General features: G+C 47.4%; 1 protein-coding gene across 3 annotated transcripts in view; it reads right to left on the bottom strand.

Moving 5' to 3' along the window:
- Positions 1-12,155, bottom strand: part of CTBP2 (C-terminal binding protein 2) — a 138,051-nt gene that overhangs the window by 38,029 nt on the left and 87,867 nt on the right. The window contains exon 1 of one of the 3 annotated variants that reach the window (XM_027655116.1): positions 4,183-6,202. The exons of the other annotated variants lie outside the window; for them this stretch is intronic. Coding sequence (XP_027510917.1) covers positions 4,183-5,875 — 1,693 coding nt within the window. The 5' untranslated portion in view covers positions 5,876-6,202. Of the gene's footprint in view, positions 1-4,182; positions 6,203-12,155 lie in introns of those variants that run through there. 3 annotated transcript variants of the gene reach the window in all.

Genomic DNA, 12,155 nt, shown 5'->3' with positions numbered 1-12,155 from the left:
CATGTACACATTGTGATTACATGCTGCAGTCTGTAATCAGAAAACACAGGGAAGAAAACCTGAAGTTGATTTCTGAACATCCGCTGTACTGTGCAAAGAATAAACCAACATCAACAAACGCTCAGGGAATTTATATTGTGTATGAAATATCTTGCTAAACTCTGCCCAGTGAAAGCTATGGCAATTTAGCTTAAATTAATTAGCTTAAAAGAATTAATAGCTTAAAAGAATGGGCAAATGTTGCCCTTTTAGCCATCCTTGATAGGCTCTTTTAACCACCCATGAACAACCATCAAGGCTCTTGCTCCTGACTATGCCCTTTCCTCTTTGGGGGTTGCCCACATGAAGAGTTTCAGCCTGCAACTGATGTGTGGTTAACACAGCTTTTATCTGGTGCAGGGTGGAAAACACCAATAAAAGGCATCACAATGAAGTGTTAAAGAGTATAAGCAGAGCTGAGCTAATCACAGTGAAAGGCATTTCTAGCTGGGCTCTAAGCTGATGAAAGAGAAGATGAATCCCCTTCACACCGGAGAGAACCACTTGTCCAAGGAGGGCAGTTGCCCTCGGCCGGGCTTTCCCAGCTCAGGAGAAGGTCAGACTTTCAACCAAATTTTACAGCCAAGTAATTTTGCTCCTCCTTCCTGATGATACCTACACAACTTCTATGGGGCAGCCCTGCTCCTCATCCCCACGGGAAGCATCTTCCGCTCTGTGATCACTTGCTTTCACATCTTTATGCGTAAACTAGAGCTTGAAAAACCATCCAAGACACATATTTGCAATGAATCACCATTCCCTAAGTCCAGCATCAGACACAGAAATCTGGACCAGCCCCTGTTTGGGAGAAGTCCAGGCTAGCTACAAGGAAAACACAAGACTTCTTATCTGCCAACTGCTTTAAAACTAAAACATTGGATTAAATAAATGTAAATTAAGTCATGTAATAAAAATACTAGCAAACATAATAAACTGAAGATGCAACATCTTGGAGGTGGAGCTCCAGCAATCTGATCAGTGACCGTGAGACACAGTTTGCCGTCATCAGCTTTGCTGACCTGGACTATTTATTTCCCTGCCTTCCCTCCCACCCCAGCACGAGGCTGTCACAGACAGCTCTGGCAGCAGCCACCCGCTGACACGTGTTTGTCACTCAGACCTTGCAGGGCTTTTTCATGCTTGCCACCGAGATTACTTAGTGTGTTCACTACTGGTGATGCAGGAGCAGCCAGCTCCCAGGATGTTTCTCCCTGGGGAAGCCACTTCTGACAGCTTCATAGACAAGGTCTCAATGACGCAGAGAGCGGCGGCTTTGCCAGAGCTGTGGCTGGGGAGTTCCTGGGATGGGAAGCCGGATCATCTCTGGAGACGTCACTCCAACACCACAGCAACGGGTTTAGGGTGCTCATTCACCACCTTCTGCTCATACAACCCTGCAATTCCCAGGAAGGACAATTTATCTACCTTCTTTTAATTATTTAACAAAATGCAAAGTAGTTGCAGCAATAAATCTTGTTTCTGATTTTCCCTTATCTGACCATGCCAAAGCAAGAGGCCCATAAGCATCCATCGTGTTCCTGTATTCCTCCCCAGGATCCTGCCTCTACCATCAGAAACACCAGGCAGGAGAAGACACTCTCCTGCAAGCCCTCTGCCCAAACTTCAAAGTGAACAGCAGCTCTGCAGAATGCACAGAGAGTGTCAAAGCTCAGCACAAAATGACAAATTGGACATACAGGAACAAAGATTACAACACACATTTCAACAAGACTTAAAAAAACCCCGAAAATGATCTATATTAAGGCCTTATCCATACAACAAGCTTCAAAACATGACTGGACTGTAATGGGCACTTTATAATCCTCTGCTGCCTGAGAAGACATTAACCTACACCGACAGAAAATATTTGCAGCCATTTACAGACAGAGTTTAATACTGAACTTGCTTTCACCTTGTGACTCAAATATCCACAGCCAAAGCTACAGCTAGGAGAGGGCTCGTCACTCCTAAAAACACATCCAGTCTCTTTCTGCTGGCAAATAAGATTTTCCTGGATTTAGCCAAGTTTCTGCCATCCACTCAATGCTTTAAAACATCTTAACATATTTGTAACCTCAGCTTATCCCCTCGTGGGTAAACGTGAACACTCCTCCTCAGCACAGTTCAAACATCTACAAACTGCCACACCTTCCATTTTTAATCCATACCCTTCCACGTGTCTTACCTTGGCTTCTACTTTTAAAATACAGTTTAACAGGAAGAAAACCTCTCAGGCTACTTGGAAAAGAAAAAAGGGGAAATAAATAAAAAAAGAAGACAATTTTACAGGTCCTACTCCAGCTAAACCTTTCAGGGCCTTCAATGAGAAGATAATCTTTCTGTGATTATGGCCAAACCCTCTCGTTGCTTGGCAACACATAATTAAGGAATATGTTTTCAGATCCGCTTTGCAAGCTGGCCATTATCAGATGAAATTACTGGAGCAACAAATGTCATCCTCATGCAAATGAGCTGGTAGTGGGCAAAAAAAAAGAGAGGGTTGTGTAGCAAGAAAGAGCTCAACAGCACAGAAACGCTGCTGGCTTCGTCTTGATGCTCATCGGTAAATCTGGTAAAGGGAAGGGACGATTTGAGATTTTTAGAGAACAGGGTTTGCAGTTTATATACAAGACACAGGGAAGGAGGGATCTGTTTCTTGTGGTGGAGGAGGTTGCTCCCAAGCCCTGTGCTGTGGAGGTCCTTCACCCCAGAGCTTTCACTGCATCGGTATCAACCTCTCAATCAGACGCACTGCAAATAAATGAACATATTTGTGTTCCCCACATTATGCCAGTTTGCCTTTTTTTCTGCATTTATTTAAAAATACTGCCTGGATGTACTGCTTTCCCATCTGATCCATGTCAACACAGAACATGTTGCCTAATATTGAAGCATTTTTTAGAAATCAATACGTTACACCCGCTACATAAAGGATGCATCAGCGTGAAAGAGCCGGCACCTACTTCCTAACTGTGTAATTATGGTGCAGCAGGGAAAGGGGTGCGCCAAGTGTCTGCATTTTGACAACTTTATCATTTCCACTCACAAAATCATTCTTTATTTAGATTCCTGTGGAATGGCATCACCAGTTTGGCACCGTCTTGATGCCTATAAATGGTATCCTCTTATTAAAGCTTTGTGTGTGTGTGTGTGCTGGTAGGGCACATTGTTCAGGGCTTGTTTGCATGGGGCTGCACAGGGAGAAAATTCCCTGCTCACGGAGTCACTACCAGGAAAAACGTTTCAAGGGGTTTCTTTCCACCTTTTTTTTCAAACAAGTCAAGCCACAAATGAGTGGATTTGTTGAATTTCCTTATACTTTGCAGAGTGGTTTTGGAGGTTAGTTTCTGTCAGGCTCTGAGTGTTATCATCAATGTGCATCTCCAAAACAGAGGAGCAGAGCCTGCTCAGATTATACAGCTTTCCATCTGAGCAGCCAAGAGCCTGAACGCTTCTACGAGGGGAAGGGAGCCACCATTCATTTTTATTGTTCCAGTGCTTAACGACAGGCTTTTAGTTTTAAGCACAGCCCTATTACTTTAACAGCTCTATCGCTTCACTTACAGGCATCTCGAGAAGGAAATCAAGGGGTTTATTTTGTATGCCTGATAAAACAGCAAATTAATAATAATAAGAAAAGCCTTAGGTAATGGCCAAAGGTAAGTCGATTCTCAAATAACACCATTAGCTATCTGATGAATTTAGTCAAAACAATGCCAACCATTTCCTCGGAGGAACACATTTGCGCCTGATAACAGCGGTAAAAAGTCAATCTGCAGCAAACCCTGTAGTCCTAATTGCTCAGCCAGCGCACTATCTAATCTCCTGTTCTCTACAAACAACAAGAAAGGCAAGATTAACCCTGGAAGCATTATCTGAGATACCGCTCAGGTTTAACTGAAGTTGGCTAAACAAATAAAATATTTGGAATTTAACCACAGAGTGAGAACCAGCATCTTTAGCTCTGCATGGCCAGTACAGCCCTGCACAGAATCCCCTTCGCCTCCTTCTCTAAGTAGGAAAGGGTGTAATACTTAGGCATGAAACGCCAAGATATCTGACTGTGGGTTTTTTGAGGGATAAATTAAGCAACAACAAGGTGGTTGTAAACTACTACATGGACTAAGACCCTTCAGTAATTACTTGGTTCAGGTGATGCCATGGTGGAGACGATGACGGGGGGCCCTGTGCGCCGGCTGAGCTTCGGGTACGGGGAGACCTGGGCAGGGAAGGTGGGTCCAGTGGGTGCCAGGCCGCCATCCCCCGGTGCTCCCGGCCGGCGGAGGAGCTGGGGGCTGCTGTGAGGGCTGGGTGCCGGTGATGCCGCCGCCACCGTCCGCTCCCTCTTCATCAGCTCCATGGGCACGGTGTAGGTGGTGGGATACGCCGTTTTGGGGCTGGGGTGCGGGTTGGCCGCAGTCATGGCCATGCCGGCTGGAGTAGAGTAGGCAGAGGCCGGACGTGTGCTGCAAGGCAGGGGCGTGTTGTATCCCGAACCAGGGAGGAAGTGTGGCCCCGGAGGAGCCCCCACAGGGGCCGGGTAGGTGGTGGTCTCCAGCAGGTGCTGGGTTGGGGCGCTGGATGGCCGGCGGTGCATCTCGACCCCTCTCGGGGAGAGCGGCTGCAGGGGGGGTGGGTGCTGAGAGGCAGCGGGGCCGTCTGTGGTGGGCCCTGTCATGAGGGGTGCCCCGTAGTCCCCTGGGAGCTCGCTGCGGTGGCTGAAGCTGTTGGAGCGGGTCCTGGGGCGCAGCGTCCCAGCCCTCCGCTCCTGCCTCTGCAGCTGCATCTCTGCCTTGTAGTTGTGGGCGATGCGGGACAGCACTCGGGCCTGGCCCAGGTTCGGCGCCACCGACTTGATGTCGTTCTCCTCCATCATGGCCAGCAGGTTCGGGGAGTCGAAGCCCTGCTGCAGCAGGGCAGCGAAGGTGCTCTCTGAGACGCCCTCCGCCCGCAGCAGCGCCACAAACTCGGGGTCAAAGCTCCTCTTGCCCTCCGGCCCAGGGAAGGTGGGGGGCACCGGTGGGTGGGAAGGCGTCGCCACTGCCGCCTCGTAGCCGTCGTAGGGACCCTTGGTGCTGGCGCTCTCTCTCCCTGGCCCGTAGCTGCTGCCAGTGGTGCTGGTGGGATCCACCACCAGGCAGGTGGGGGCAGCTTGCCTGGCCCCCGGTGCCTCGGGGGGCCGCTCTGTCCCATCAGTGTAGCCCGGCCTGCCAGGAAAGGCAGGCGGTTCTGCCGCGTAGCGCGGTCCGGGGGGCTCCGTGCCGTACCATGCCGGGGACACGTCCCTGCCGCGCATCCGCTGCCCATCCAGGGCCAGCTTGGGGTCCCTGTAGAGGCGGGTCGTGTCTGGTGGGGCTGGCGGGCGCACCAGGGTCTGGTCCCAGGACAACCTGCTGCCGGGTGCCCCGTAGCTTGCCAGCGGCCTGCCCGCCACGTGGTCACGGTAGCACCGGGGGTCCTTGGGTGACCTCGCCGACAGTGACGGGTCGCTGTAGTAATCCTGGGGTGGCAGAGAGCCCCGGCCTGCCATGGGCGCTGGCCGGTCGCAGTAGGTGAAGTCGGGTACGGAGCCTTTCCTCAGCGGCCCCGGGGCAAAGGCGGCATCCTGGTAAGGGTACGCCTCCTGCTTCAGCTCCGCGCCGCCCTGCAAGATGATCTCGTTTGCCCGAGGTGGCTCGTACCATCCGCCCTCACCGCCATAGGTCAGGGAGCTCCTCCGGCCTGGCAGCCTTTGGTACTCAAAGGCGTTCTCGCTCTCCCAGTTCCCCTCATACCAGCCAGCAGCGTCCCAGCTCTGCGAGCGGCCGATGTTGGGGTGCTTGCTGGGGATGGGCATCGTCACGAGGCCGCTCGCTCCTGGTGACACGGAGAAGAGGAGGTGCCTTCCTTCCCAGTGCTTCTCCGGCACGCATCAACACCAGACCGTGCTCCGCCTGAGCCCTCCCGGGACTTCAGAAACCACCGGCGGGTGGTTTTGCCTTTCAGAGTGTTGCCTGAATTATTAATCCCTGGTAACCTTAGGAGGCAGAGCATGCGGCTGGGCCCCTTCCCGTGCGGTGCAGCCACGGAGGAGAGCGGTCGCGCTCAGCCCAGATGCTTTATCCTCTGCCGCTGGGGACGGCGTGCACATGGACAACTGGCCGAGCAGTGTGTGGGGATTAGGAGCTAAATAAAACCTCTAAAGCCCTCGCTCCATGTGACATCATTTTAGCCCGATGAAATCTCACGCACTGACCCAGCCAGCAACCTCAATGCAATTTTTCCCCAGGGAATGATTTTTTTTTTTTTTAACTATTGTTTTTTTTAACACGTGTTTCATGTGTTTCAGTTGCCTCCTTCCCAATGTGCTCAGGGAGTCTACACCAGTTCCCACCAGGAACTGGCGGTGGGATAACAGAACGTGCCCATTTCCGCTCATCCCCACACATACACACATGTAAAAATAAAAAAGAAAGCTTCAGTGTCAGCTCAATCTTAATCCAGCCTGATGAAATGCTAATCCACTGCACACAGTTAAGGACAAATTAAATGGGAGCCAGCAGACAGGCCTAAAAAAAGGCCAATGCAAGATATTCAAGACTACAAGAGCAGTTAGAAATTAGTTAGGTGTCTGTTTAGCACTTTATGAATATTGTAATTTGCGCTGGAAATTACATTTTTTGTTGTATTTTCAAATTAGCCACACTAACCAGGTTCTGAAAGGATTCTTTATATTATTACCATAATACGCAAATCCCTTCATCATCCCAGGACAGAAAATTGTGGAGGTGTAATCTGGAATGTATAATTTTAAGACCCTAGCACAGGTCATGGAAAAGGAGGGGAGGATCAAAGGATCTAAAGCCCGGTCTTACAAAGCAAAAAGGAATAGTAGACTTTTGTCTATTATCTCCAGCTTCCTTTGGAAAAACTACATGTTTATGAGATGGGAAAACACTCTGAAACATCAGACAAAACTCAATTTATATTGAGCAGTATTTCAACATTCATATGGATTAAGCTTTTTTTACACTTAAGAGTGGGCAAAAGGATTTAGATGGAATCACACCAGAGAAAATTGTTATTTGGGAATGTAATAAAAATTTCCATATAGAGTCATTGTTTTCAGAGGAGATATTAAAATGGTTCCCCAAAACATGCAGTCTAAATTATGACATGCTGCTCATGCTCAAATATTCCTTTTCAAAGAAGAATAGGTCAACTGTTCCTTATTTTGCTGACCACTGTTAGGGAGGTAACATTTTCCTTGTTTAATTAAAAATTCAGATGGAAATGATCTTGCCTTTCTCTGCTATGATCACAAATGTCTTCACCTCCAACACACCCCTCCTAGGAAGAGCCCAGGAAAAGGAGAAACAGTCACCTTCCCTGGTTTGTTTGCAAGACAGCTTGAGCATTTTTCCTGGCTAATCCACAATAAATGTTTAGTGCACAAGCCATCACAGGATGGACTATTGTGCTATTATGATAGCTAAATCACTAATACAGTCTAATGCTTCTACTTGCCTATCATACTAATACCTCTGGGCTATATTTCTGACCCAAATACTGACAGGATCTTTGAGTAATCCCTAAATTTCTTTATTGCAGTGAATATTACAAATCCTCTTCAAACATTCTCTCCTCCAATTCCATCCTCAAGAACCACAGTCGTGAAAATTGTGTTGGATATTACACAGACATGCAAAACACGGGCCCCAAAAGATTATTTACGCAATTCTCAGAGAATATCTGATTGGCATTATATTGAATTAACTAACAAACTTCAGGCACATCGGAAAATTTCTTCTTTTGTGAGAGTCAAGATGAGAAGACACATTTGTGGCTTACAAATAAAGCAGAGAACATTTTAACCAACAAAACCCCATTTTATTACAACAACATTTTGCTAAAGAATAAAATGTATTCCCAACAGGATACAGTGAGATCCATGCCATTTGTTTGTTCTGAAGCAGCAGTATAAAGCTACCAAAAACGTATATGACAAAATAATAAAATCCTGGTCTATAGATCAAGGGCCTCTTCCACCATTGAAATCACTAATGAACACAGTCACCATGTTAAGCCCTGGTCGACAATGGAAAAAAAACATGCCATTGAGAAATGACATTTCAAAAATGCTGATCTTGAAAAACTGCAAGGGAAGGGAGCTTGGAGAATTCACTACCTCTGGAAAAAACCAAAAGCTTTGATAAGGGTTGCATGGCAGGCACACAACAGAAACCTCACTCAAACCAGCAGATCTGTAACTGCTGGCCATGCCCTGCCCAGTGCACACATGGGGGACAGCAGGACCTGGAGACCCACCTCCAAACCCCATCCCAAGCACAGGAGCACATCTGGGCTCTGAAATCCACCTTTGTACCAGCCCATCCTTGCACCAGCCCACCCTTGCATGGGGCAACCTTGCAGCCCTTGGGCAGATGATGTGCTCCTCTCCCAGTTGCTTCTCAGAAGTCAGGAAACTCCAACTCCAGACCTGCTGCTAGAAGAGCCATGCATACGGATGGTTTATCCCATACGTGCTGACCTCAGTGGAACAAACTAACTATTCCTGTGCTCCTAGACCAGCAGAAGCAAACACCTGTAGCACCAGGGGCTGCAGGATTTATGTGTTTCCCGGTAGCCATGGCCTTCTTGGAGGGCTCTGCTGGCCCCAATTCTTGCTGCCCAAGAGCTGCCACCAACCCCACAGCCAGTGGGAAAGACCTGCCCAGGAGCCGCGGAGCTGGGCAGCCTCCCGAGCCACCACGGCAGCAAAGGAAATGCTACACCCCCACTGAGTCAATAAATGTAAAAGAAATTATCAGAATGAAATATTTATGATGGACAGGAATGGTCTTTTTTTTGGGCAGTCTTAAAAGCAGCGTCCAGACAATCTAAAGCAGTGCGAGCAGTGATTCTGCCCCTTTGCTCTGCTCAGGTGAGACCCCTCCTGCAGTGCTGCATCCGGCTCTGGGGACATAAACATAAGAAGGACATGGACCTGCTGGAACAAGTCCAGAGGAGGCCATGAAGATGATTAGAGAGCACCTCTCCTATAAGGAAAGGCTGAAAGAATTGGGATTGTACACCCTGGGGAAGAGAAGCTCCAAGGTGATCTTATCACAGTCATTTAGCACCTGAAGGGATTCCACAAGAGGGCTGGAGAGGGACTTTGGACAAGGGAGGAATGGCTTCACATTGACAGAGAGCAGGGTTAGATGGAATACTGGGAAGAAATCCTTCCCTGTGAGGGTGATGAGGCCCTGGTTGTGGCCGCCCCTGGATTCCTGGAAGTGTTCAAGGCCAGGTTGGATGGGACTTGGAGCAACCTGGTCTAATGGAAGGTGTCCCTGCCCAAGGCAGAGAATGGAAGGAGATGGTCTTTAAGGTTCCTTCCAACCAAACCATTCTATGATTCTATGAATCTCCTGTGGCTCTGTACCTATTTCTGGGTCTGGATTCAGCAATGGCCAAGAGAGGATGCAGAGGCACCTGGGCACAACCTGACATAACTGATCAGTGTTTCTTGGGAGTGGAGGAGGCAGTGGCACCCACATCCTAGACATGAGGGGGAGACAAGGACTGTGGAATGGGCAGAAAATTTATTTTCCCTTTGTCTTTTAATTCTAGAGTTATTTGGAAAAAAAAACAAACAGAAAAAAACACCCAAAAGAAAAAAAAAAAGTTGATCAAGAGATTAAATGCTCTGGTATTTCAGATCACGTGAAAATACAGAGGTTTGACTTAATATCCTGCTTTTCAGTTTAGCACTGATCTAACACATGGTAAATTTGGCTATGACACAGTGACCACAGAAGTCTGCTCTGAAAAAAAAAGGTGACAACAGAGTAAAGAAAGGTGGGCCCATCGTTTAGACAGTGCACTCAAAGCCAGTGGCATGAAATCTGACCCTGGAATCCGCTCATGGTGGATGTGAAACAAGCAGTGCTGGGAGGTGCCATTCTCTTCCCACAAGGAGAGTCTATTTACACACGAGAGCCATAGTAAGAAATCAGGATGGTAAATCTGCAATGCAACTGCATAAACAACATTTTTTGGTGTCTGTAACACTGAGTCAGGAGAGGCTGGATGCAAAATTTCATTCACACTGATGTAAAACATTTCATTACCTATTCAGAAAGCAAGTTGCTGGAAAAATTACTCTGTGCAACAAAATAGAACAGACAAATACTCTTCAATTATAAATTTAAATCTTGTTTCTATTGGAAGAAAATATTTTTAATGCAGTAAAATGTTGATGTTTTCTCCCAAGCTATTTTTTTCTGGGAGAGAGTAGAACGGAAAGAATGTGCCAAATGTAATTTCTGGCAAAAACTGTAAGGTGCATCAGCATGGGAAAGGCTATTTCTCTTTCAAAGGCAAAGGATCCTGCCCCTGGTAGTGAAAAATCCTCTAGAGAACAAATACATCTCATGTTAATGGACAGAGCAGGTATCAGGACACCCAGCCTTTATACCTCGCTATGCCACTGTCACAGAGTAAATTGCTTAATTCCTTACTCTCCGATTCCCCTTCCATCAAGAGGGATATAATAATATACACCTATCACAGTTGGGTGGTGTTCAGATTAATCAGTGTTTGTCATGTGTTTTCAGGTGACAAGGCACAAAGCTACCAGGAGGATAAATGTTCCTGCCCTCACTGCCTCGGCTTTCAAGGACCCCGTGTGATTGTGCCTAATGACCCCCAAAGCTTGGGAAGCCTTTCCTAAACATCCTCCTCCCACGTTCAGCTTGCAGGATGCCAGGGAAATAGAAAAGAGCTACTGGTGCTAAACTATACTGTGGTATTCCACGGATACTATAGAGAAGAAAAAGAATAGGATGCACTGTGAGAATGCCCACACGTGTGCATGTATACAAATATATTAAAAAAAAATAATAAAACATTGAAGAACTGAGAGAGGAAAAGAAGAAAATGTTCCAAATTCTTGAAAACTACTGCGTTTGCTAAAATTTGGCTCTGCAAAAATCTCCCTCACAGTGGCAATACGCATTTGGCCTAGATGGACTTTTTAACAGTCTTCTGAAATTAGGGGAGCACAAAGAGAAAATTAGCAGGATTGTGCTGGAATCATTTTCAATAATCAAAGGAGCAGCACAGCATCTGAAAGCACTCAGCACTTGAAGCCATGCCACATGCTTTTACCAATTTCCAAACCAAAGGCAAAGATGCTTTGTAACTTCAACAAAATGCTCCCAAATACCAACTTGGTGCGTTACAATAAAACACTCTTAAGATCAGCCAGTTATTAACCAATCATTGCCTCATGGAACTCTGCATTTTGATGACTTTAAAGCAAAAAAACAAAAGCTTATGGTTGTTTGTAACCCAAGACCCCAGTGCTGGGACAGAAATGTGCCACAACCATTGGCATGACAGGCTCCAGGAATGCACGAGCTGCCCCGAAATGTTCCACACAAACTGGGATCAGTAACTGCGTTCAGTTGCCATTCCCACATGCAAATGGACCCATGGAAAAATAAAAGGTCAATATGGCACCTAAACAAATGTGGAAGTATGGCAAAGCAAGCACACATTTCCCCTCCAAACTGGTGACACAGTATTGCAGTGCCCTTCTGAGTCATCTCCCAAGAATCCCCTGAAATCCCACAAGCCAGCGTGAGGAGAGAGGATGCGAAGCTGTGGAGCTGATCACTTGCCTCTCCACTGCATTTCTGTGCCTCTCCCTGCTTGGAAGGGGCTTGAGGCAGGAGACATGCTCCTTCCCACCCTCGTGGGAGCCCACATCTCTCATCACTTCCACATCCAACAATTCTCTGTCTGGAGCCATTTCATCCACCTTTCATTGAAGGGAGCCCTACCCCAATTACCTGAGGAGTCAGGGGAGGGTTAGGCTGGATGTCAGGAACAGGTTCATCCCTGAGAGGGTGGTCGGGCACTGAACAGGCTCCCCAGGGCAGTGGTCACAGCACCAAGGCTGACAGAGTCAAAGAGTGTTTGGACAACAATCTCAGGGATGGGGTGGGATTCTTAGGGTGTCCTGTGCAGGGCCAGGAGTTGGACTCAATGATTCTTGTGGGGTCCTCCCAACTCAGGATATTCTCTGCTTCTGTGAATTACCTGCTAGTTATTTCACAATAACGTAT

The sequence above is a fragment of the Corapipo altera genome, unplaced genomic scaffold, assembly GCF_003945725.1.
Source record: "Corapipo altera isolate COAL_440 unplaced genomic scaffold, ASM394572v1 180, whole genome shotgun sequence".
Lineage (NCBI taxonomy): Eukaryota > Metazoa > Chordata > Aves > Passeriformes > Pipridae > Corapipo > Corapipo altera.
The sequence above is the reverse complement of the archived record's forward strand: the minus strand, read 5'-3'. Positions and strand labels throughout refer to the sequence as shown.